At 47.8% G+C, this 23,360-nt stretch overlaps 1 protein-coding gene across 1 annotated transcript; it reads left to right on the top strand.

Moving 5' to 3' along the window:
• Nucleotides 1–4,974: 4,974 nt before the first annotated feature.
• Nucleotides 4,975–14,903, top strand: LOC103762018 (aquaporin-7). The gene is made up of 6 exons (XM_008928657.3): nucleotides 4,975–5,089; nucleotides 8,541–8,667; nucleotides 11,051–11,188; nucleotides 11,881–11,999; nucleotides 13,274–13,491; nucleotides 14,379–14,903. The coding sequence occupies exons 1-6, from the start codon at nucleotides 5,000–5,002 to the stop codon at nucleotides 14,536–14,538; spliced, it is 852 nt and encodes a 283-aa protein (XP_008926905.2). The 5' UTR covers nucleotides 4,975–4,999; the 3' UTR covers nucleotides 14,539–14,903.
• The last annotated feature ends 8,457 nt before the right edge of the window (nucleotides 14,904–23,360 follow it).

Genomic DNA, 23,360 nt, shown 5'->3' with positions numbered 1-23,360 from the left:
ACATGGAACTGTTGGAGCAAGTCCAGAGGAGGTCCAGGAAGTTGATAAGAGGAGTGGAGCATTTCCCCTACAAAGAAAGGCTGAGAAGGTTGGGGCTGTTCAGCCTGGAGAAGGTTGTGTGGAGACCTCATAGAAACCTTCTGGTATCTGAAGGGGCCTACAGGGAAGCTGGTGAGGGAGTCTTTTGTCAGCAACTGTAGTGATAGGACAAGGGATACAAACTGAAAGAGGGGAATTTAGTTTAGAAGAAATACTTTACTATGATGGTGGTAATATACAGTAATAGGTTGCCCAGGGAGGTTCTGGATGCCCCAACCCTGGCAGTGTTCAAGGCCAGGTTGGATAAGGCCTTGAGGAACCTGGTCTAGTGGGGGGTGTCTCTGCCTGTAGCGGGGGAATTGGGACTAGATGATCTTTAAGGTCCCTTCAAATGCTTAACATTCTATGATTCTATGACCTGAGCTACCCTTGTGCCTCCATTTCACTCCCTGTTAAATATTTGTGGACAAGTGACATTTTTCAGGGCTTCTCACAGATCAAAGCTGGTGGGGTGCCTCAAAAACCATCATGCTTTGCTGCCTACAAAAATGATTTGATTCTGTCTGATAAGTCAAACAAGGGCAGGAGGAGAGTGTGGCCCAATGTGGGGTGGGTGGGTCCCCTGGTGGCCAGGAGGGTTCCGCTCTTGTTGCTCAACAATGGGGTCAGCACCACTCCTGGCAACCCCTTCGTGTAGAGCCCTGCTCTCCCTGGCTAACTCTGCTCCTGCTGACACTATCCCCTCGGGGATTACCTCAGCTTAAGTAAACTGTAGCAGCCTGGGGAAGGGCAGCACTGTGCCTGAAGCAGGATCTCACCGGTGAACCTCCTTCTGTTTGTGCCTCCACCTCCCACTTCTGCCCAGCACGATAAGAGCCAGCCTGGTATCATGGACGAGTATGTGCAGGTGACAAACCTTTGGTCAGCTTCAGGGCAAGGGATAATGTTGTGTGGGATGAGCTGAAACACTGTGGAGGGTGGTATCCTGGGAATGGAGAGCAGTGTAACTACAGAGAGCAAAGCCATCTGCTGGGAGACAAATATCAGGGGTGTCTGCAACTTGCTTGGTGCCTGCCATTTGTAAAAAATGACCATGAGTATTAAATATGGGACCATATGGAGCAGGTATTCCAGGGTATGTCATCTGGGGTCTGTACTGGACAGCTAAGGTCATACCAGTGCTGTAATGATCTCTCTGACTGAGCAACCTGGTCTAGTGCAAGGTGTCCCTGCCCATAGCAGGGAATTGAAACGGGATGATCATCAAAGTCTCTTCAACTCCCAAAATTCTACGATTCTGTGATTCTATGGTGTCCCTATGGGTTTGACATCATCTCTTGAAGGGTTTACAAGTGTAGCTTATATAAGTGGAATGTATGGATGCAGTATAGCTTTAAACACCTGGTGGTTGTGAAGGACTGTGTGAAGTACTACTGGTTCAGCCTTGCTCTGACTGGGTCTTGCTTCCTAAAGCTTCCTAAAGGGCACTGGAGATATCTTGGTGCAATGTTCATTTGGTCTGATTGAGGAGCAAGCTGTTCTTGTCCTTTGTTGTGCTCTCTGCTCATGCTCCTCTAGGCCTCTGGGGGAAGAAAGTTCCACCAGCAGGGCTGCAGCAACTGGAGTGGCAATGTTCCACCTGCTGATTAGCCTAATTAAGAGATAAATGAGCTCCTAGGTGCAGAGGAGCATGTGCACTGTCAAACTGAGTCAGAGAAGTTATTCCTTGAAGAATGCCCTGGAGTTCCTGGGTTGTCATCCTTCCTGGGGCTGCTCTAGCAGGGTCCAGGGGTGTTGTTCCTCCTGTTCTTCAGTACCATGGGTATCAACACTAGCACACTTAGTGGGCATTGACTGTGCCAAAACCTTCCTCTCAAAACTGAGACCTTTATTACTACTGCTGAAAGCACACCTGCCTTATGGAAGAAAATGGGTTTGGTTTAGCAGGTGACTGCTTAATCTGCAGGGGGAAAACGTGGTAAAATCATTGTAAGGCCAATGCTGAGTGAAGTTTCAACCTGTGAGGAAATCAAGGTAAACATCAGGAGGTACTGTGGAGCTAAGCACAAACAGCTAATGCTCTTCTAACAAAACTTATAGGAACACTCTAAGAGATAGCACCTGTAATAAACAAATTAACTTATGACTGTGATGGGGCAATGCTGGCACATGGACAAACAGCTTTGAGATTTTGGCTGAAAATTAGAGGAAAGTGTCTAATCTCCAGAGCAGCTAGTTCTGGTAAGAGGGTCCAACAGGAGGAGTTGGGCAAAAAGCATCTACCCCTAAAATGGAGACTGGCCTGGTCACCAAAGGGTCGATGTGATGTGGCTGCCTATGTCAGGAGGGATGTATTTAGTGACCCCAGAGATCCCCATCAGCCCTGCGGGTAAGTGAAACCGAGCAAGTAAGAGCAGGTACCGTTGGGCAACCAGCAGATATTCGCAATTCAGCCCTTGTCTGACTCACGTGGTTTGCACTTGCTCAAGATCACCACATCTGGATGCAGGGAGAGGGGCATTCCAGCTCACCGGGGGGTAGGTACCTCAGCGTGGGTGTGCATGTTGGAGCCCATCACTCCATGTCCCTGTGCAGACACTGGAGGGAAAGTGCCAGTATCTAGTGTGACTCATAGGCCTGGCCTCAGATGTTTATTTTAGGTGGGGAAGAACTGCCCACTGGAGCTGCCTGTTTTTCTCTGCTGATTGTAAAGTGGAAGGTGTCAGGTGCAGGCTCACACACTTTGGGTTTGTGTGCTGTCAGAATAGAGGTGCTCTGACTTACATGACCTACAGAAAGGTTTTGGTTTTGTTATTGTTACTCTCCTTGAACACGTCTATCACTTCAATGTCTAAAAATATCTAGAGGAACCCTAAAATTAAACAGTTCTCACATCTTCAGTAGCCAACAGAGGAACCCTTCTGAACACTTTTAAGGGAGAAATTAATGTCTCAGTGCCATCTTGTGGAATGACTTGAACAAAAGGACAAGCAGTGGCAAGAGACATATCTAGTGATTCATGATGCCATCCTAGAAGCATGCTGAAAGTTTAGGGAATTCAGTGGTAATGTTGGGAATGACGCTGCAAATATTATCACCAAACCAAAGATTTTTATTGCGAACTAAGATTGCCTTTTTCCCTGAGAAGACTGCAAGTCCATGGGAACCTGGTGTTCCCAGGAAATACCTGTCCATTTTTCAGCCCAAATCAGAATATGGAGATGCCTGTAGTTAAAGCCTGAATGCAGGAGACAAAGCCTATCAGCGACACAGCAGATTCTTAGTCCACAGGGAAAGAATCCACTTGGAAGGCTCCCTGAGATCTAGGAGTGAAAAACAAAGTTGTAGGTCCAGTTGTGGGTGATACTGACCCACTCACACCTTGTCCATCAGGTGGAGAAAGGCTGTGAGATCTCCAATACATGCAGATCTCAGGTGACAAGTCAGCTGGAAACCACCATGTGCAAAACAAACTTGACACTCGTGTCACTACCCCAATCTGGTGCTCTAGGGCCCACGTTTGTGCTCCACCGAAACAGTTGCATGGCAGAGAATGAAGTGACCTAGAAAGATTTATCTGGTGCTTGTTCTGTGCCACAGCATAGCTCACAGACTCTTAGAAGAAAACCTTCCCACCTAGAAATATGCAGTAGGAACACCCTTGCAAGCAACATGATCACCATCTGTCATAATTAGATTATCCTTAGTGTCAGAGACAGACTAGTAATTTACTGCATATTTATCCAGATATTCACTGGGGTCAATAGCTAATCTGCTCCTGGAGGAGGGATTACCCCATTGCATAAAACTCTGCCTGCCAGAAGATAGACAATCATCTATGGAGCAGAGGAGAATCAGCTTCACACGTTCTTCCACACAGCTGCTGAGGGTCCTGTGGGTGAAAGAAAGCTCATGAACTTTTGCCCATGCAGTAGAGCAGAGGGAAACAACACCATGGGCAGCATGAGCAGAGCACCATGTCCCCATTGGGGCAGCTGCTGGTAACCTCTGCAGAGCTGTCCTCTGCAGAGCCACGCTGAGAAGCTGCAGCAGGCTGAGAGGAAGGCAAAGAAAACCAGCAAAGAACCAGAAAAGACTCACATGGAAAGGTCTTGAGTGTTCAGTGGATGTAAGTTTTTCCATGATTAAGCAAAGGTATTAAAACGTTTTCACCGTGGAGAGGTAAGAGCACCTGGTGAGGAGGGAGATGAGCAGAGGGAATCAGTAGATGGAGGAGGAATCAGGACAGCAATGATTCTGCTCTGACAGCTAGATGAGATTGAAGGTCTTTGGAGACCATTTCTGAGCTGGGTTTCTCCTTGCCCCACATGAGAGGACAGACAAGGTGGCTGGTGGCACGGCTCTCCACTAGTGTGATGGCAGCTGCAGACAGGTGGATTCAACAAGAGCAAATATTCAGCCTGAAGCAACGCACTGTGCTCTTCCCAGCTGAGGACAGCAGTGCACACTGGCTCCAGGCAGAGCACCCTCGCTGCAGAATGGGCATCCTGCACAGGCAAATGGTCCTAACCCCATCTGTTTAAAAAAAATGACACCAAACCATCAGTGAGTGGGTTACAATGCAGAGCAGAGCCAAAAATCCTGTTCAGTTCCAGTGAAAAAGTTTACTGAGAAAGACAGCCTTAAGAGCACAACAAAGCTAGCTCCGCTGTTCTGAGGATAGGCTGCTCCTGGGCAGACACACAGGGTCTGTAATGCTCCAGTAATAGAAATATTGCATTTGTATGATATAGCTTTTAAAGGATGGCATGTGTGTTTGTGTGGGGGCAGACTTTGAAGCTGGCTGCTGCTTTATTGGCTTGTTCATCGTTAACCAAATGAATGAAGGTGTCTGGGGCTGGAGAGGGTGCCAAGTTTCAAAGGGTAACTTGGCTCAGTGCAATGAAGTGTGTTTTCACAACAGCAGCACCCTGTCTACATTCCGAGGTCGGAGAGCACCATGTCTGAGAAGATCAAGAAGGCGCTCACAGTTCAATGCAGCACCGTGAGGGAGCTGCTGGCAGAAACACTGGGAACGTTCATCCTCATGGTAAGGAGGAGATGGGTCCAGACATGCCCGTGTGTGTGTGTGTGTATGCAACCATTTAAAACAGCAATTTGTAAGGTCAGTGGTTTCCTACCACATCCTTGGGGCTGCTCGGTGGCTGGTTGTTATTGCTCACCCCTCTGCTGTGGTGGGGTGGCAGTTTTCCATCAGGAAGACTGTCTGTCAAAAACCTTCTGGAGCTAAAAAGTAATGTGGGGAGTGGGAGGTGGGTGCTGGGAGACAGTGAAGCAGGTGGGATAGAATGATAATATCACAGAACCATTTAGGTTGGGAAAGACCTTTAAGAGTTCAGCCATTAACCCAGCACTGCCAATCCCACCACCAAACCATGTCCCTAAGTGCCACATCTACACGTCTTTTAAATACCTCCAGGGTATTATATATATTATAATATTCATATATAATACTGATATAATATATATTGAATATCTATACCTCCACCACTTATCTGGCCAGCCTGTTACAATGTTTAGCAACCCAGCTGGTGAAGACATTTTTTCTAATATCCAATCTAAATCTCCCCTGGTACAATTTGAGGCTGTTTCCTCTGCTGTCACTTATTATCTGGGAGAAAGAGATTGACCCCCACCTGGCTACACCACCCTTTCAGGTAGTTGTAAAGAGTAATAAGGTCATCCTGGAGCCTCCTTTTCTCCCAGCTGAACACCCCCACCTCCCTCAGCCATCCCTCATCAGATTTGTGCTCCAGACTCTTCCTCAGCTCCACTTCCCTTCTCTGGACATGTCATTGTTTCATTTCTCCTCTAGGAGAAAACTGAGGAAGAGTTTGGGAATGAAATCAAAGAGCAGTGTCTAGTCAGACAGAGTAACACAACACTCATGCCAAGCACCCTGAAAGATCCCATACAGTGAATTGAGGCTTTTCTTCCTGCCATGACAGAGGCAATGGTGTGGTTGGTGGGTCCTGAACAGGTCTGGGGGGCAGACCCTGACTCCCCTGTCATAGACAGCTGCTGTGAAATGAAAACAGCATTCATCCATCTTCCTCTCTTGGTGTTGCCAGGGTAATGAACATGAACCTTCCAGAGAAATTCTCCCGAGCCACAGCCCACCATTAGGAAATGTAATTACCGGGTGTGAAGCACGCCAGGATTTCACTTTTGGTTTTCTTGCTGCCAATTGAATAGTGCTTATGCAAATCATACATAAACTGCCCCCTTGCCTGAGGGATCTGTTTCACAAAGAAAAAGCTAAGTGGGCTTGAGCTCCTGGGCTGCTTCCGAATGTTTGGGGAGAAGGCAAGGAAGGCTTTACAGTCAGAACTGATCCCTGGTGGGGGTGAAGTACCCAGAGGGATCAGAGACTGTGAGTTTTGGACCAACACAGTATAATGAGATCCTCCCTCTGAAAAAGTCCAGTGTCTGTGCCAACTTACTACACCTGGACTTAGCCTGGGATGAGATGCTTTGGACTGGACAGAGGCTGGCATGCAAAGGCTGAGCATAACCCCAACAACTTGCATGTGGAGATTTGCACAGGAGGAAGATAAGATTTGTGTAAGCATAGGGACCTTTCGACAGAGTTGACTGTACAAACGAAGGTTGCTCATTTTCAGGGGCAACAACTGCCCGTGCAGAGGGTGGTTGCTTTTTATCACATCATATTGCACATTCACCTCCTTGAAGTTCACTCCTAGGCAGTTTTGTACCCATAGTAAGTCAGAGCACAGGCATCTGTGAAGCCCCAGAAACAGCTTAGCAATCCATTTTCCAAAAGCAAATTGCTTGCCATTCCCTTCGTTATTGGGTGATTGAAGTTCCCAGGTGACAAAGAACAATTCAGGGTTGTCCTGCCATGGCTGTCTCCGGGAAGCAGCATGAGGTAGAGACTTTTCTCTGTACTCTGACAGTCCAAGGCAGATTTTGTGGCCTGCAGCTCACATTGGCTCTTCTCTCACTGATGCATATGAGGGAATAGGATAAAAGAAGGGCAGTGCACGTGGACTCCCACCAAGGGCTGATGACAAGCACCATCCAGCACCCAACTCTTCAGCAGCACCTTGGCTCTCAGTGCAAACGGGAATGTGCTGAATGCATCTCCAGGATGTTCTGTGGCCTGTCTTATGTTTTTTTTCAGGATAGTGCTGTTCATGCACAGTTATATCTCTTGCCTTGTACCCTTCTCTCTGCACCTGTGTGCTCTGCTGCAAAACTTGTGCCTTATGCATTTGCCTTCTCTTGGATCTGGCTTTGGAAAATTCAGAGATGAATATGCAGACGCTTTGCAGATGCTGGGGGACATCATAAACTGCTTTTGGGGGCTTTTGCTAAGGCAATCTGAGAAAAGCTTACATTGTGCAGGCTGCAGCTCTGTGCAGAGCACAGAGTGTGGTCTGTGTATATGAGAGAGATAAAACAGCATCCCTGGGGAACAGGGGATTTGAGTGATGTGTGAAAGCATCGAGGGGAAGCAGACACATGAGATAAAATTTGGATCCAGGCAGAGCAGCCAGAAAAGATCACAGTTAAAACAGTACAGGCCGGAGGAGAGGTTTAGATGCTGGAGAACATATTGACTTTCTTGTTTCTGAAAGACATGTCATCCTGCTTAAACATCAGTACAGTCCTCAGAATAGGATATACCTCCCAAATCCTAAGTCGTTTGCGAGGCCGAAACCTCACAAGAAGCTTCGTCCTTCTCCAGATTTCAGTGCAAGACCGTTCAAAGACCTGATTTTTCCAACCTCTTGCCATATTAAAAAAGTGACAGAGAACTCATTTTCAGGACCGACCAATTTCTTGAATATGTCTTTTCCTGCTGGAGAGTGTATACTTTTAATTTTTTCACTGTTTCTCCTTTAGTCATTTAAAAAAATATTGAAACTTTGGCTGTTTTCAAACTGAAAGTCTTATGTGTTGAATGGAAAAGTCAAACAAGAAACTCCTTTCTTGTCTTTTGCTGGAATGTTACCAAAATTAGAGTTGAGTTTGGCAAATAGCTGTATGTTGCCCAAACTACATTTTTAGTCAATAAATTGCCCACCAGGAAAAGAAAGACCATAGGAATCTGCTCACCCTCCTTCCATCCATCTTGGACGTTGCCTCTGAGTGGTCCATGGTGATGCTCCCCTGCCTCATGTCCCTGGTTTCAGGCCCAGACATCTCTGCTGTGGCTGTGTGAATGATCCTCATTGAGCCCCAGCTCTTGGTGTGGGTGTCTGGGGTTTGTCTCTCCACACTCAATCATAATGAGAGTGCCTGGTTTGGTTTGATGGGCACCAATGAGAAATATCCCAGGCATCACTTCAATTTTTGCAGGGGAGGCTTGTCTTTTGTCTTCTGACCATAGGCACCTTAGAGACTTCCTGTCTTTGGGAGTTTATTAGTATTGCAGAAAATGTAGCAAAGAAGCTCAGTCTACCACAGCAACAACCATACTTTTAACACTCCTTTCTCTCTTTCTTTTTACACAGGTTTTTGGCTTGTCCTCTGTGGCACAAGTGGTATTAGGAAAAGGAAACACTGGTCAGTATCTGAGCATCAATATGGCATTTGGCATTGGTGTTACTCTGGGAATCCATGCATCTGGAGGAGTATCTGGTGAGCAGGACACTTGAGCATGGGACATATCCATGTCCCCTAAAGGCCACATGCATTGGGAACAGCACCAGTGGGCTGTGGAGGGGCTGATGACAGCATGGCAAGGTGGAGCAGTGACCTCACTCCAAAAAGGGCAGTCCTAGGGTACCCAAGCTAGAAAAGTAGAGCAGGTCTGGTTGGTGACCATGACCAGGGCCAGCTTTGTGACCTGGAGAACACAGCCAAATCTGGGAGGAGGGGCAGGTCAGAGGTCAAGCCAAAGCATTGCGGTGGCGTGGCATTGTCGGGGGGGGACAAGGCAGGCACAGCACATCTACAGCATGCTGTCCCCAAACTTGTGCTCTGAGCTGTGATGGGGCAAGTGGTACAGGGAGGGAGGCAGTTTCTACCTTCCCCTCCTGCTACAGAGCCAGGTTTCAGCAGTTCTCCCGTTAGGCAGTTGGGATATGCCATCATGGCCTAAGGAGACAGGGAGGTCCCAAAACATGCTGCTGATACAACCCATGGGGAAGTAAATAATTCATTGCAAAGGAGAGCTTACTGCTGATGTCACAACAAGGAATGGTATGCAAATTTTCTCCTTACCATCCACATCCATGCGCACATAACCCGCATAAGGTGGTGGTTCAGAGCCATGGGGTGCCATCCCTCACATGGCATAGCATTACCTTTGCCTTGTGCTATTTCTGCATTCATTTGCACCAAGAGATGAGATTAATGGCTCTAATGAGCAAAAAATTAAAGCACCTCTTTGCTCTTGAACTGTTGGAGCAGAGAGAGAGGTCCAAGCTTGGGGCTGGCTTGGAAAAATTTTCCATGCGAGCAGCCAGCGCTTGGTTTCCTTGACTTTTGGAGTTGGTGGAAAAATCCTGGGAAAAGTGGGCTGAGGAAAGTAGGTCCCGGCAGTCCCAAGTGACTTTTGAGAAGGAGCTGCTCTGCTGAGGGTAGAGGGCAGAGGGAAGGGATCTCAGCTCAGCCAGTAAGTCTGGTTATGGAGCAAACTTCAGGGCTTCCTGTCACAGTAATTTGGCTTCAGTGTGTCACAAGATGCTCTGAAATGGCTGGTCATACCCGCAAAGGAGCAGAGGATCAAAGAAACAGGGATCTACCCCCATTCCATTTGTGATTATTGGACTGTAGCAAGGTGATACATGCACATTTACTTCTCTGTCCTACACTTTGACGAGACAATGGGTGTCTGCATCTTACCCCTTCTAGAGTCTGGAGTAGGAGATGGCCATGAAGGCTGGAACATTTATTGACCCCTAAAGTTTATACCTACTGGGCAGGAAAAACAAATATTTCCTTTAGAAATATGGGGACATGGGGCCTGGAGAACACACCAAGGGCACCAAACCTGGATTCATGTAGTCCTTCTCCAAAAGTACCATTGTGATACCAAGCTCCTCCACAGAAAATGTCCCATCAAAACAGGGAAAAATGGTCTTGCACTGTATGAAAGCCACATACTAAAAGATATCAGGAAATGCAGTCCAAGATTACAAACTCTGCAAGGGAAGGACAGGGTCTGCTTCAAACTAGTGGGAGCAACCATGGTCTGGGCATGGTTGAACATCCTGGCAACCCCTTCTCAATGCAGTGATGTCCAAGAGCTCACCTGAGTCCCTGCTGACAGCCCTGTGTAGGATTTGCTATGCAGTCACAAAGCTATGGGTCATTAGTGGCTGATTCTGCAGTTTCCCTTCATGCCTTGACTGCCAGGTACGCTAAGGGCCCACAGCTCCCATCAGCTGGGGTACTCAGCTTCGCCTGGATGAGGCCCTTCTTGTCTATTTGATGTTTCCAGAAGGCCCTGTGATTGTCTGGGCTAAGATTTGCCTCATCTACCTGTAGCTGTTCAAAAAGTGGCTAAGTCTGGGCTCTATTTAAGCTCAATAAAGAGCAGCCCACTGAGAAACTCACAGAGAAACTCATGCCATGCCGAGAAAGGTATCTCTGACTGGCAAGATGATCCTCTCTCTGGAGGCAGCCTGTGGTCTACAGAAGTTTCAGAAGACTAAAGCTAGGAGCTCTTTGATCTGTATGATTCAGCTGAGCAGGGAGAATGGCTCAGTTTTGTGTCTGTGCAGGAGTAAGACCCTGCTCTGAGAGCAGCTCTTGGTGTTCTGGAACAAGGTCTGGGTAACCACTGTGTGGCACGGGGAATAGAACCATGGAAGGGTTTAGGTTGGAAGAGACCTTTAAAGGTCGTGTTGTCCAACCGCCCAGCAGTGAGCAGGGACATCTTCAACCAGAGCAGATTGCTCCAAGCCCTATCCAACCTGGCCTTGAATGTTCCCAGGAATGGGGCATGTGCCCAGTCACATGCTCTAAATCAGCTACATCAGGGCTGAGGCCACTTTCTTTTTCTGTGATTTTACAGGAGGTCATCTGAATGCTGCCATCACCATTATGGAGTACCTTTTAGGAAACCTCACCTGGAAAAAGCTCATAGCTTATATGACCGGCCAGTTCCTGGGCTCCTTTACGGCAGCAGCCACCGTCTTTGGCCTCTACTATGGTACTGTTGTGTCTTTTATCACAGAGGTTGCTGTAGGCATCACTTCATTCAACTCACATTATCAAAAATATGTCCTTTTGGAGTCCACAGCATAATTTCTGAGGAGGGCAAGGCCTGTGAGACATACTTCATAGCTCACGGTCAGAGCAGGTCCCAGATACCTCTGGGAAGGATATGCAGCTCCTGGATGACATAGCTCCTTTTGCTCAGGGCATTCCCACTTTCAAAACCCGTCCTCAACTGAAGTGTAGCAGCTGCATTTTGTCAGCATTTTGTTTCCAGGTCTGCAGGGGCTTGAGTTACATTAACTACTGTGTATTAGGTACAGCTGGAGCTCTGGGGGACTCTGCTGGTCTGTGAAAAACAGGATCACAGACACTGGGGGTTTTGAATTGTAAGCAGACGACCTGCCAGCTGTTGTTTCCAGCATGTCTCAGTCTCAGGGTTGGAGGCCTCCAGTGCATGCAGGCTGCTGGAGCAGGAATAGGGGGCATAAGGAAGAAATTGCAGACCAAAGTCTGTGGGCAACAGGTATCAGTGAGATCATGCCCTGCGAGGAGTGTGTCACCTCTATCATCTCTTCCATTGCCTCTCTTCTCCTTGGTGTCTGTGCTGGCTGCAACGGGTGGACATGTGTATGTGACTTGTGGGATGAACTCTGTGCTAAGTTCCATAACTCCTACTTCTCCTAGATGCTCTGTACGACTACACCAAAGGGAACTTCACAGTGACAGGACCGATTGCCACTGCACCGATCTTCGCCACTTACCCTGCTCCCAATGTATCCTTGGTGGGGGCCTTCTTTACAGAGGTCAGTAGGAATGGCTGTGGTGTGCTAGGAGAAGGTGGGAGGTAACAGGTCTGCTACAGGATACCCTCAGGGTAATGCCTGCAGGATTCTCTGCAGCTTGGTCCAAGTGCCCTTCAGTCACTTTCCCTTCGTGCAGCACAAGCAATGGGAAATGAGAAGCTGACCTGTATCAGCAAACATCTCCTTTGGGTTCTGGGCAGTTCTCTGAACCGTTCTTGCCCTTTTTGGATTCTACACCCACTCCATGACCCTAGGCAGCTGTGCTGGCTGCTCCTGCCCAGTGAAGAGAGCCTGGGACTGTCTTCACATGAGCGCAGCCTGGACTGAAACTCTACAGTTTGAATAGTCTAATTGAGGCTGTGTACAGTTGATTCCCAGCACACAGCACAATGCCCAGATGCCCAGAAATAGGAAAGGGATGTGTGAAGCACTGAGATACTGGAGAGGGAAGATTCACTTCAGTGAATATCTTAGGAAGCCAATGATTTTTTTTCTGAGCTGACAAAACTCCTGACTTGGCATGATGAGGAAGGTGGTGAGAGTGGGAAGAGCCTACAGGTGGGGAGCTGATCACTCAGCCTCCTGTGCATCAGGCCGTGTCCTTGCTGCACAAGAAAGCAAATGACAGTGACAGTACATTGCTAAGAGCTGCAGAGTTTCTGCTTTTGTTGGCATCTCTGCAAGCAGACCAAGGCTCTCCAGCTGCATTTGCTGAAGCAGAAAGAAACAGGAGTCATCACCTCTATACAAACTGTGGTTCTTGATGTCCTCGGCACTGCAGATCTACAAATGCCAGCTATGTACTGTCACTGATGGGACATTCAGCTTCTCAGATGAGAATCTGGTATCCGCATTTAGTTCCAGGAAGGGCTAAAGCAACAGGTCGTAGTAAAAACATCACTCCCTCTAGAGAGGATCAGATTTGTCTTGTTAGCTGTTTGCTATGGCTCTGCTTCTGTTAGACAAAATGTACTTAAAATAACCCATTTCCCTGACTTAAGAGGTGGAGGGGGAGAATTTGTTGCTGAGAAGTTTGTGTCAGTCTTAGAGCACTTTTGGCAGAGGTGAACACATTTTTTGTTGAGAAATGAGTCTAGAATTTTCTTTGGTCCACCTGTGAGGCAAGAGTAACATTTGGGTCCTCCCTGCCTTGATCAGACCGTGAATCTTACCTCCTCTTTGATTCTGGGAAGCCTCTTCCCCTCTGCTGAGCAGAATCCTTCCACCTTTTCCATTCTGTCCTGTGACCTGTTCTCCCTCTTCTGCTCCTGCAGTTCACAGCGACAGTTATGCTGGTCCTGGGTGTTCAGGTCATTCACGATGAGAAAAACAATGCAGCCCTGAAAGGCACTCAGCCCCTGATCACCGGTATCCTGGTCCTGGGCATCGGCCTGGGAATGGGGATGAACACAGGCTATGCCATAAACCCTTCCCGGGACCTGCCCCCCAGGGTCTTCACAGCAATTGCTGGCTGGGGAACAGAAGTCTTCACGTGAGTAACCTGTTCTGCTTTTACACTGCCCAGTTTGCAAGGAGAGGAGATAAACCCACAACAAAACAGTCCCGAGGCCTTTTTCTTTGGGCCAAGTGATGGTGTCACTGCAGAGTGTGTTCTCCATTCTCAGAGAGCAAGGGTTGTGCCTAGAGGAGCCCTGGGCACTCTACTCTGTACACCAAATTTGGGGTACACTAATTCTCCTGCATGGGATTCACCTTGACACTCTGATACCTCAGTTTGGGCACCAAACTGGTGACCTGATCACTGGAGATCTAGCTGGTTATTGCAGTGACCAGAGAGCCAGAATGCATTCAGCTCACCTGAAAGCACATACTTACAGCTGGATTGCTGAATAGCTCTCCTACATTTAGATGTCTGAATCTGGAGATGAAATCCTACCTTCCTCTATCTAGAAAGATGGTGCCATGCTATGGCTTTTCCTATGGTTTGGTCATTACTGCAGTCTCCTGTTCCAGATGCCCATTTTCCTTCAATTTCCTGAAAATGTATTTGAGAGGCTGATAGAGGAGGTGCAGATGTTATTGGAAAAGGGGAGGGAAAATGTTGGTGCCTGTGTCTGAGAGTCACACTCATCAAGATCACATAGACTATTTCTTTTGGATAACAAGAAACCTGCAGACAGTGTGGAGCCACGTTTCATGCTGATGGGGAAAATGACCTTCCCTCCAGCAATCAGGTGGTGGAGAGAGAATTTGTCTAAGCCAGTTGTAGAGCCCAGTACATAAAGTGGGACAGGCACCTCTGCTCACACAGCTCACCCCTGCCCCAGCAGACTCAGCTCACTCCTGCTGCACAATGACGTGGCAGGGTAAGATGTTCTAGCCTGGCTCACCGTCTGCCTTTTCTGTGTTTCTTTTTAGGGCTGGACGTAACTGGTGGTGGGTACCAGTCACAGCTCCAGTTCTGGGAAGTCTTGCTGGTGTTTTAATGTACAAACTCTTCATTGACTTTCACAACCAAGCTGATGAGGAAATTGAAAATAAGAAAGAAGAGAGAGGTGTGGAGACTTCCAAGCTGTGACGACCACGTGCTTCGATGACACACAGGAGGAGCACGCCGTTTGTCCAACATGCAGATGAGGGACTAGTCTTCAGTAAATCCACTCTGCTTAACCAGACAAACTTGGTCTCTGAGATATTGGGCAGACCTGGGTAGGGTTAGACCTGACTGACCTGAAGAAATTATTCAATCTCCCTGTTTAAAAATCTACCAAAAAAACCCAAACCCAAATGCAATCATCACATTCTGAAGAAAAGCAAAGTAGAGCTGCAAGACTCCAGATACCTATATATTCATATAGATCAAAATACAGGAGTCAACAATGGCAGAAAAAATGTGATTAAGTTTATTAACACAGAACTTTGGTCTGGAATATTCTTTGGTAAGAGGTAGATACCACCCTACCAAAGGATAGTTTGGCAGAGCACAGACAAGAGAAGAGCAAGGACACTCTAAAATAGAAACATGAACTTCTTTTTTTTCCCCATGCTTGGTTTTTTGGTTTTTTTTTGATCTGAACATTCAGGAAGCATCAAAAAATTAGTAAACTAAACTACAGGGTCTCCTGAATCCTGCCACAGCTCTGCTGGAACACGCTGGCATCACAGAACCAGTGTGTTACTGACAGGCTAGACTTGAACTATCACCAACTACCACCATATGAAAGAATTCAGATAACTTCTGTGGCAGCATCACCAAAAACTCAAACACATCCGCCCAACATATTCTTTTTCCACTCTGAATGCATGAGAAATATGAGAAGAGGTTGCCCTGCTGTTGCAGGGCAACCTGCCACCTCCATCTGAATGAGGAAGTGGGCCTGCAACAGCCTTACACGTTTGAGATATCATTGGATTAAAGGTAAAACACCACCAGAAGCTCTTTGTTCCTGGGGGGTGGTGACAACAGTCTTAACTTTTCTAGAAAGTGCTTAAGCACATATGGTATGTATGTCAAGCACACAACTGCAGTCCCAGGGCTGGGTGCCATGAATAAACAACACAGAAATCTCCAAGAGTAGGATGTGACAGAACATCACTACTGCACAGAATTCCAAAAAATTACATTTACTGGCTTTAATGATTATTCCCATCTCCCTACTAGAAGGATAGCTAATGGATAACCAACCCAGTGGCATGGGGTGGGTTTGGGTGGTAGGTGCTTCCTCATTAGAGCTGACTTTATATTAATAGAGCCGCTACAGCAGATGTGTCTCAAGACACACATCAGCTTGAAAGGATGCATCAGAGAATTTTTTTGTCATTTGGGGGTGGCAGAGGGTGGCTGGCAGGCAATGCAGCAACTGCATTTGAGAGTGGGCCCTAGGCAGCGCTGGAAGCCAGCAAAATGTGCTTGAGCTGGGGCAGAGACTTTGTACAGTGACCACGGGACAGAAGTAGAACACCTGTCACACAGCTCAGTCTTTTGGTCTATGGGAACCAAACTGCAACCCATCACTTCCCAGAGAGAGATTCCCCACTGCATTAAAAAACCTCAAACAATCCAGCCTGTGCCTTGCTCTTGCCATACATCCTTGTGCACGTGCTCCCCAAAGCATCTTCAAATACCGAATCACACAGGACAAAAATATTTAAGTATTTATTAAAATACTATTAAGCACTTACAGGGTGGCTTCATTTTTCTGAAAGCCATACAAATACTTATGAAAGCCTCACAACATCCCTGTGAGGTAGGTTTGTCTTGTGTAATTATGTGATGGTTTCATAAATTAAACATGATGCTGTTTAAATGCTTATTTGAAGACAGTGACTTTGATTTCCCTGTTTAGGCACAAAATGTGTTGGGTGCTACCATGCATTTCCAGCACATCTAGGAAGACAGAATAGCATAGAAAAGTAGTGGAAACATCAGGTATAACTGAAAACCAGCAGTGAATGGATTAAAGTGCAGTTCTAACCTGAAAACTTACAGTATAGAAAACAGCATCAGGAGCTTCTAAGGCTGTAGGATCTCTTACCAGTGGCTCCTGGTAAGATCCTGCCCAACTGAAAAGGCAAAGGCTGTTTCAATGGTCAGCTTTGCAAACCAATGTGTGACAAACCATGGGGTTCTCCTTGCTGATGGGACTCAACACCATTGACTCACCCTTGCTCAGGGGTTCCCACAACAGGGAGGCAATGAGGGATCTTGTAGCTTCTGGCTGCCTTCAGGTTTATTTGGAATCATGCATCCAGTTGGTGGTTGGTCACTTGTGGTGTCCCCCAGCTATCAGTGTTGGGCCCAGTTCTGTTTAATATCCTTATTGATGATCTGGATGAGGGAATTGAGTGTATTATTAGAAAATTTGCAGATGACACCAAGTTTGGGGTGTGTGTTGATCTGCTGGAAGGCAGGAGGGCTCTTCAGAGGGACCTCGACAAGCTGGAGAGATGGTCTGATTCCAACAGGATGAGGTTCAACCAGGCCAAGTGCCGGGTCCTGCACTTTGGGCACAACAACCCCCTGCAGCACTACAGGCTGAGCAGAGTTGCTGGGGAAAGGGCAGAAAGGGACCTGGGAGTCTGGACTGACAGGAAGCTGAATGTCAGCCATAGTGTGCCCAGGTGGCCAAGAAGGCCAATGGCATCCTGGCCTGGATCAGGAACAGTGTGGCCAGCAGGTCCAGGGAAATGATTCTTCCCCTGTACTCAGCACTGGTGAGGCCACCCCTGGAGTGCTGTGTCCAGTTCTGGGCCCCTCAGTTCAGGAAGGATATTGAGGTGCTGGAGCAGGTCCAGGGAAGAGCAACAAGGCTGGTGAAGGGACTGGAGCACAGGTCCTATGAGAAGAGGCTGAGGGAGCTGGAGTTGTTCAGCCTGGAGAAGAGGAGGCTCAGGGGAGACCTCATCACTCTCTACAACTCCCTGAAACGAGGTTGTAGCCAGGTGGGGGTTGGTCTCTTCTGTCAGGCAGCTCAGTAAGACAAGAGGGCATGGTCTTAAGCTGTGCCAGGGGAGGTTTAGGTTGGATATTAGGAAGAAATTTTTTATAGAGAGAGTAATCAGACATTGGAATGGGCTGCCCAGGGAAGTGGTGGATTCTCCATCCTGGAGGTTTTTAAGATGAGACTGGATGTGGCATCAGTGCCATGGTCTGGTAACCACGGCAGTAGTGGATCAAGGGTTGGACTTTGTGAGAAAGGGTTAACAACTTACAGGAAGATTATTGCAAGGAAGGATGGGGGCAGCAGGCCCCCAAAGAGAGTGCTCGACTGCACGTGCCCACTGGAAGGACTGGAGAATGATTGTTGGGGAAATAGCACGTGCTCTATGGTTATGTAACCTCTTATGTAACCGAGGAGTATAAAACCGTGTGCTTGACTGTTAATAAATGATTTGCCAGCTTGCACTCAATCTGGTGGGTCCGTGCCTAACTGCCACAAATGGCGCCCGAGCAGGGACTTTAAGAGAGATGTTGGGAACCAGAGCATTAGGCTGCTGGGACTTCTACCAGTGGCAGCCCCGGCTGAACTGAAAGGAAAGGAGGAACTCCTCGAGGACACTGCGCACGCCAATCACCTCTGAAGTTACAGGACTATAGGAAAAAAGAAGAAAATTCAGCATTTGATTCAGAGGTGAGCAGCCACGGAAGGCAGGATGTAATTCCCAAGAGATGAAACAGAATGCTGAAGCCTCACACTAGTTTTTTAATAAAAAAAAAAAAAAGACAGAAAAAAGAAATTACGGAAGCTAAATCGCTGGCACTTTTAATATGGATTGCCATGACTGCACTGGGATTTCTGCTGGCCGGAACCCTTCAAATGACTGCTTGGCAAAAATTGGCAAGAGACTTTACAAGAGAGCAATTTCTGGAGACCTAGAGGCGTTTGGGAACTTAGCCACATGGAGGGAAATGGTGGATACTTTCAAAATGGCACAAAGGAGATTAGCTCCTGCTGCGGCAACAGGTCCCTTTCCCCCTGTTCCTCCTGCTGCCCCTGCTCCCCCTAGGTTTTCCCTAGAGATGAGGTGCAAATGTGGGAGTGCGGGAGGGCCCTTGGGACCAAAGGAGGAGGGAGAAGGAGATGGTGTGCCACTTGACTTTGTTCATGTTGCACGGCCGTTATGGAGGAGCAGCCGTTACACTCTCGCCGTGAGGCTGCCGAGGAAACACGAGTCTGCCCCCGCTGACATGCCCTAATGTGTCCCTGCCTGAAGAAGCATATGAAGAGTATGATGATCCGGAGGGCAGTGAGTTTATGGAGGACACAGGAAGGGAATCAGTCATGTCCTCTCTTAATGAGGATAGGTGGTCGTGCGGGGGTGCCCACAGCCTCTGGTGCTAAAACAGAAGTTCTGAAAGAGCAGCAGCCCCCAGCTGTTCCCACCAACTCTCCCTCTACCCGGGACAGGGACACAGGGCTGAGCCACAGAACCAGTGCTGCAAGATTTGGGAGCCTCTCCCCCCAGTCCTCTTCCTGCTCACAACAGCATTGAGAGGGACATCTGGAGAGAGGAGCCAAGACAACAGCAGCTGCTGCAGCAGCGATATCCCAAGACCCGGAAGAGCACCTAATGGAGCTCAGGGAGCCAACCAGCACCAGGCAAGCAAGAAAACTTCCAAAGCCAAAGGGCTCCGGGGCAGTGCGAAGATTTGGTCTAAATCAAACTAGCTGGATCTCCCTTCACAACTGGGAGGGTGAGAAGAAGAGATCTGGGAGATGGAGGGGTAGTAAGGGTCCCAAGTGTGATGCTTCTGATCTCTTCCCCGAGATCCATCTTGCCAGCTACCTCTCCTGCATGTTTGTTCCCTTTCCTATCTTTTTTACACACTTTCTAGGCAGTATCTCTCTCCTTTTCATCATAGCATTTCACACTCTGAGCTTCCAGTTTACGCGTTGCTGTTTCCCCAACCACTCAAGCCCCCATCGCCAGGGCCATGTGTTTTTCTCTTTCTCTCTCCCTGTCTTTTGACAGGTCAATTTCAAGAGCCATGTTACAAAAGCAAAAAAGTGGGAGAGGATACCCATGCATATCCATGGGTACTCAATTAAGATGGATCCCCTCTAGGTGTGTCAGGCCTTACATTAATTCTTCTTCAGAACAGGAACAATCACCAGAAATTGCAAATGATGAAGAAGGAATGCACAGTCAGAATAAAGATTTAAAACGCGTGCATGAAGTGTGAGTGTGGTGGCTGCCTCCTTGAGTGAAAAGATGTGTGTGTGTATGTAAATTCAAGAACACTTTATATCAATAATGCCTCAAATAAAACTACAATTATGCAACAATACTACCTCAACCACACCAATGTCCCCAGATGACAGTTAAGTACAATATGCATCTAGGAGAAGGACAACTCTAATTCCAAACCCGGGTAGATGGAGCTCACTTATCCCTGTAAGGCCATCCATCTTAAGAGAAGGACACTCTAATTAAACCTATGTCCTAAAGACCTCTCTGTCAGCGTCCAAGCTCGCTAGGCCCTGGTAGATGAACCTTAGGATTAAAGGATGGGTCCAGTTCTGTGCATGCTGCATCTCACCTAAAAAATCCATTGAGCAGGCTTGAGGGTGATATGCACATTTGTAAAGTCCTGTAGCAACAGGTGAGGGTTGAAATGGCAGGTGAAAGGTGCACTGCAAGCTGCAGACCCAACCCTGCATGCAGGTGGTTCAGGACATTGGTTGCCTGAGACTGACCCCATGTAGTAGTTTGGACCTTGTTTTCCCCCAGAGGCTAAGAAAAATGGTAAAACCCCAAGGGGTGGAAACCCCTGGAAGTTTTGAAGTTTTGCCCAATGGGCGCTCCTGCAAAATGTAAACATTCCACAAGCTGACCGGAAGAGACGAGTTGTAGTTTGGTTGTTGAGGAGTGATGGCCATGTTGTAGAGCCACGAGGAAGGGGCTCAGAGCCCCACAGGGGGGCTTTGGCCCCCAGCCCCCAGTGGGGGCCTGTGGGGACCTGGAACAGCATAAAGCTGGGCTAGGTGCCTGTAGTTATGCCAGGAGATGTTTTCTCCACTGTGGGTGAGCAGAGACAGCAGCAGCAGATGCAGCATCCAGAGACTCTGGCTAAGAGCCAGGACAGATAAGAACTGAACCGGAGAAGCAGCAGAGACATGCAACTGAGTAAGGAAGACACCGAGTTGTCTTGGAGAGCCGAGAAGGAGAGTCAGCAGCAGAGCTACAGAGTTCTGGGGGTAAGAACTGATACCAGACCCCCCAAACTCCTTTGAGACCTCCGAGAAAAGAGGAATAAATGGACTCCTATTTGAGAGGAGCCTTGGAGTACAGCAGCACCGGAGAGAGAGGAGCTAAGAAGCTCAAAGACGTCCCGGAGCTGGACCGGGACGGCCAGATGGAATGCGGAGAGGGTGACCTTGGGGGCCCTCCCTTGCTGCAAGCTACAAAGAAGCTCACAGCCTGAGTCAGGGCACAGAGGCCCTGCAAGGAGCTTGAATCTCCTGAAGATACCAGACCGTCACGAAGCCCCGGGTGCTTGTGATATGACTGTGGTGGAACGACCTTGTCTGGGGTGACGTAGTCCACGGAAGACTCCTCGCTTGGTGGCGACGGGGCCGAGGGAGCTTGGATACCTCCCTCATGAGTGCTGGCAGAAATCCAGCTATTAGCTGTTGCATGCTGAAGAAGACAGATTGCTGCTGTAGAAGATACTCCTGCTGTTCAGAGACTGGAAGGGATCTGTCCTTTTTTCCCTCCTGGACTTTTATTTGGAGGGGAGAAGAGATCTGATCCATTGTAAATACTATATGTCATGGTAGAGATAGTTGTGATCGTGTGTATAATGTGTTATAATATTTATTTGTACAGTCATTGTAATATATTCCCTTTCCCCCATTTGGAGTCTGGTGTGTTTTGTCTGGAAAAACCCATCTCACATTAAGTTGAGATGTGGGAGGGGGCTTAGACTAGGGAATTAGATTTTTGGGGCTATCTCAAACCATGACACGCTAGAGATGACAGTCTCATTTGGCAGCATCCTGAATGACCAAGTAGCCTTTTTCAAGGAGAGCACAGCTTGCTCCACTTGGAGAGGGGCCTAGAAAAGGTGGCCTAACCAAAGCTCATCTCCACTCTTCACCCGGTTGGTTAACCGCGACCAACGGGCATCTTCTGATGCAGTCAAACAAAGTCTAAGAAACAAAGGCATACATCTGCCTTCAAAGGTGTACTCAAATTGACACTCGCATGCTGGAACATCAGAACCATGCTTGATACTGCGGACAGTGGTCGTCCTGAGCACCATTCTGCACTAATTGCCCATGAACTGTCACGTCTCAACATCGACATTGCTGCTCTCAGTGAAGAAAGGCAGCCTTAGAGAACGTGGTGCCGGTTATACACTCTTTTGGTCAGGTAAACCCGGAACCGAAAGGCATCTCAGGAATTGGCTTCATGATTAAAAACTCTATTGTCCCTGAAATTGAAAATCTGCTGACAGGTCATTCTGATCACATTATCTCCCTACGCCTTCCACTACACAACAAACACCATGTTGTCCTCTTTAGTATATATGCCCCAACTCTCCAAGCTGACCCTGCTGAAAAAGATAAGTTTTACACCAACCTGCGCCGCCTTACCCAAAAGATTCCCACAAATGATAAGATCATTAGTTGTTGGGGAACATGAAGATGAATGGAAACAGTTCCAAGCTTGGAGACAGATATACAACCCGGAATGAGACGCAATTACACCAAAATGGGCATTTATCTACTGGATATGGCTTTACAATGGACTGGACAGTTTCCCGTTATCCCCAGTTTTCCCCAGTTTATTGTTATATGGTTATAGTGTTGTGTATACCCTAGTTGTTGTTTTAAAATCCCGTCCTCCATATTGTCTCCTTCTTCCCCTCACAGTTTTCCTGCCTAAACCTTGTTTTTCCCCCTGTTTTCCCGCTCCCCTGCACCTGATTGGCCGCTAAGTGCTGCAGTGCAGGGAGAGCTACCATTGGCCCATTTCCCCGGTAACACCAAAACTCCTTCCTTCTTTACCCAGTCGCCCTATCATGTGTGCCCCTGAGATGTCAATCCTAAACTCCTCCCCTCGCCTGGTACCACCCCTTTATCCTATCCTATTTAAGTCTCGTGCTCCCCTAATAAAGTTGGCATTGCTCCACAAGACCTCTGCTGTGTCAAAGACCCTTATTGCAGTGCCCGGTCCCATTTCCCTTACCCCGCGGGCCGTGGCAATTATCCTTGGTGATTTCAATGCCAGAGTAGGAAAGAACTCTGAAGCCTGGAAAGGAGTATTAGGCAAGCATGGTATTGGAAACTGCAACGATAATGGATGCCTTCTGCTAGAATTCTGTGTGGAGCAACAGCTCACCATCACTAACACTGTCTTTCAGCAGAAAAATAGTCTGAAGACAACCTGGATGCATCCTAGATCTAAGCACTGGCAACTCATTGATTATGTCTTGGTGCGACAGAGAGATGTTCACGATGTCCACCACACCCGTGTGATGCCCAGGGCAGAATGCCAAACAGACCATCGGCTTGTGCGCTGTAAACTTAACTTCCACCTTAAGTTCAAACGTAAAAGGGACAGTATCCCAAGGAGGAGACTACATATCAGGTCCAAAGCCCTCTCTCTACTCAGGGTCAGATGGTCAAATGCTTGTCACAGATAAAACCTCCATTCTGAGTCTGAACACTTTCAGACTCTTTTCAGTACTAGCCGTGTAGTTCAAGACTCAGCAATTCAGCACATTGCACAACAACCAGTATAGAATGAATTGGATATTGCCCTTACTATGGGAGAAACCCTTAAGGCCATACAGCAGGTGAAAACTGGCAAGGCAGCTAGGGTTGATGGAATTCCACCTGAAGTCTGGAAGCATGGGGGCCAAGCACTCCATGCTAAATTTCATGAGTTTGT

The sequence above is a fragment of the Manacus vitellinus genome, unplaced genomic scaffold (genome assembly GCF_001715985.3).
Source record: "Manacus vitellinus isolate BGI_N305 unplaced genomic scaffold, ASM171598v3 scaffold_42_pilon, whole genome shotgun sequence".
NCBI classification, from domain to species: Eukaryota; Metazoa; Chordata; class Aves; order Passeriformes; family Pipridae; genus Manacus; species Manacus vitellinus.
This window is presented reverse-complemented; position numbering and strand designations above follow the sequence as displayed.

Coding starts and splice junctions, on each gene's coding strand:
- LOC103762018 (XM_008928657.3), top strand. CDS start 5,000: ATGTCTGAGAAGATCAAGAAGGCGCTCACAGTTCAATGCAGCACCGTG. Junction 5,090..8,540: donor TGGGAACGTTCATCCTCATG/GTAAGGAGGAGA, acceptor CTTTTTACACAG/GTTTTTGGCTTGTCCTCTGT. Junction 11,189..11,880: donor CGTCTTTGGCCTCTACTATG/GTACTGTTGTGT, acceptor TACTTCTCCTAG/ATGCTCTGTACGACTACACC.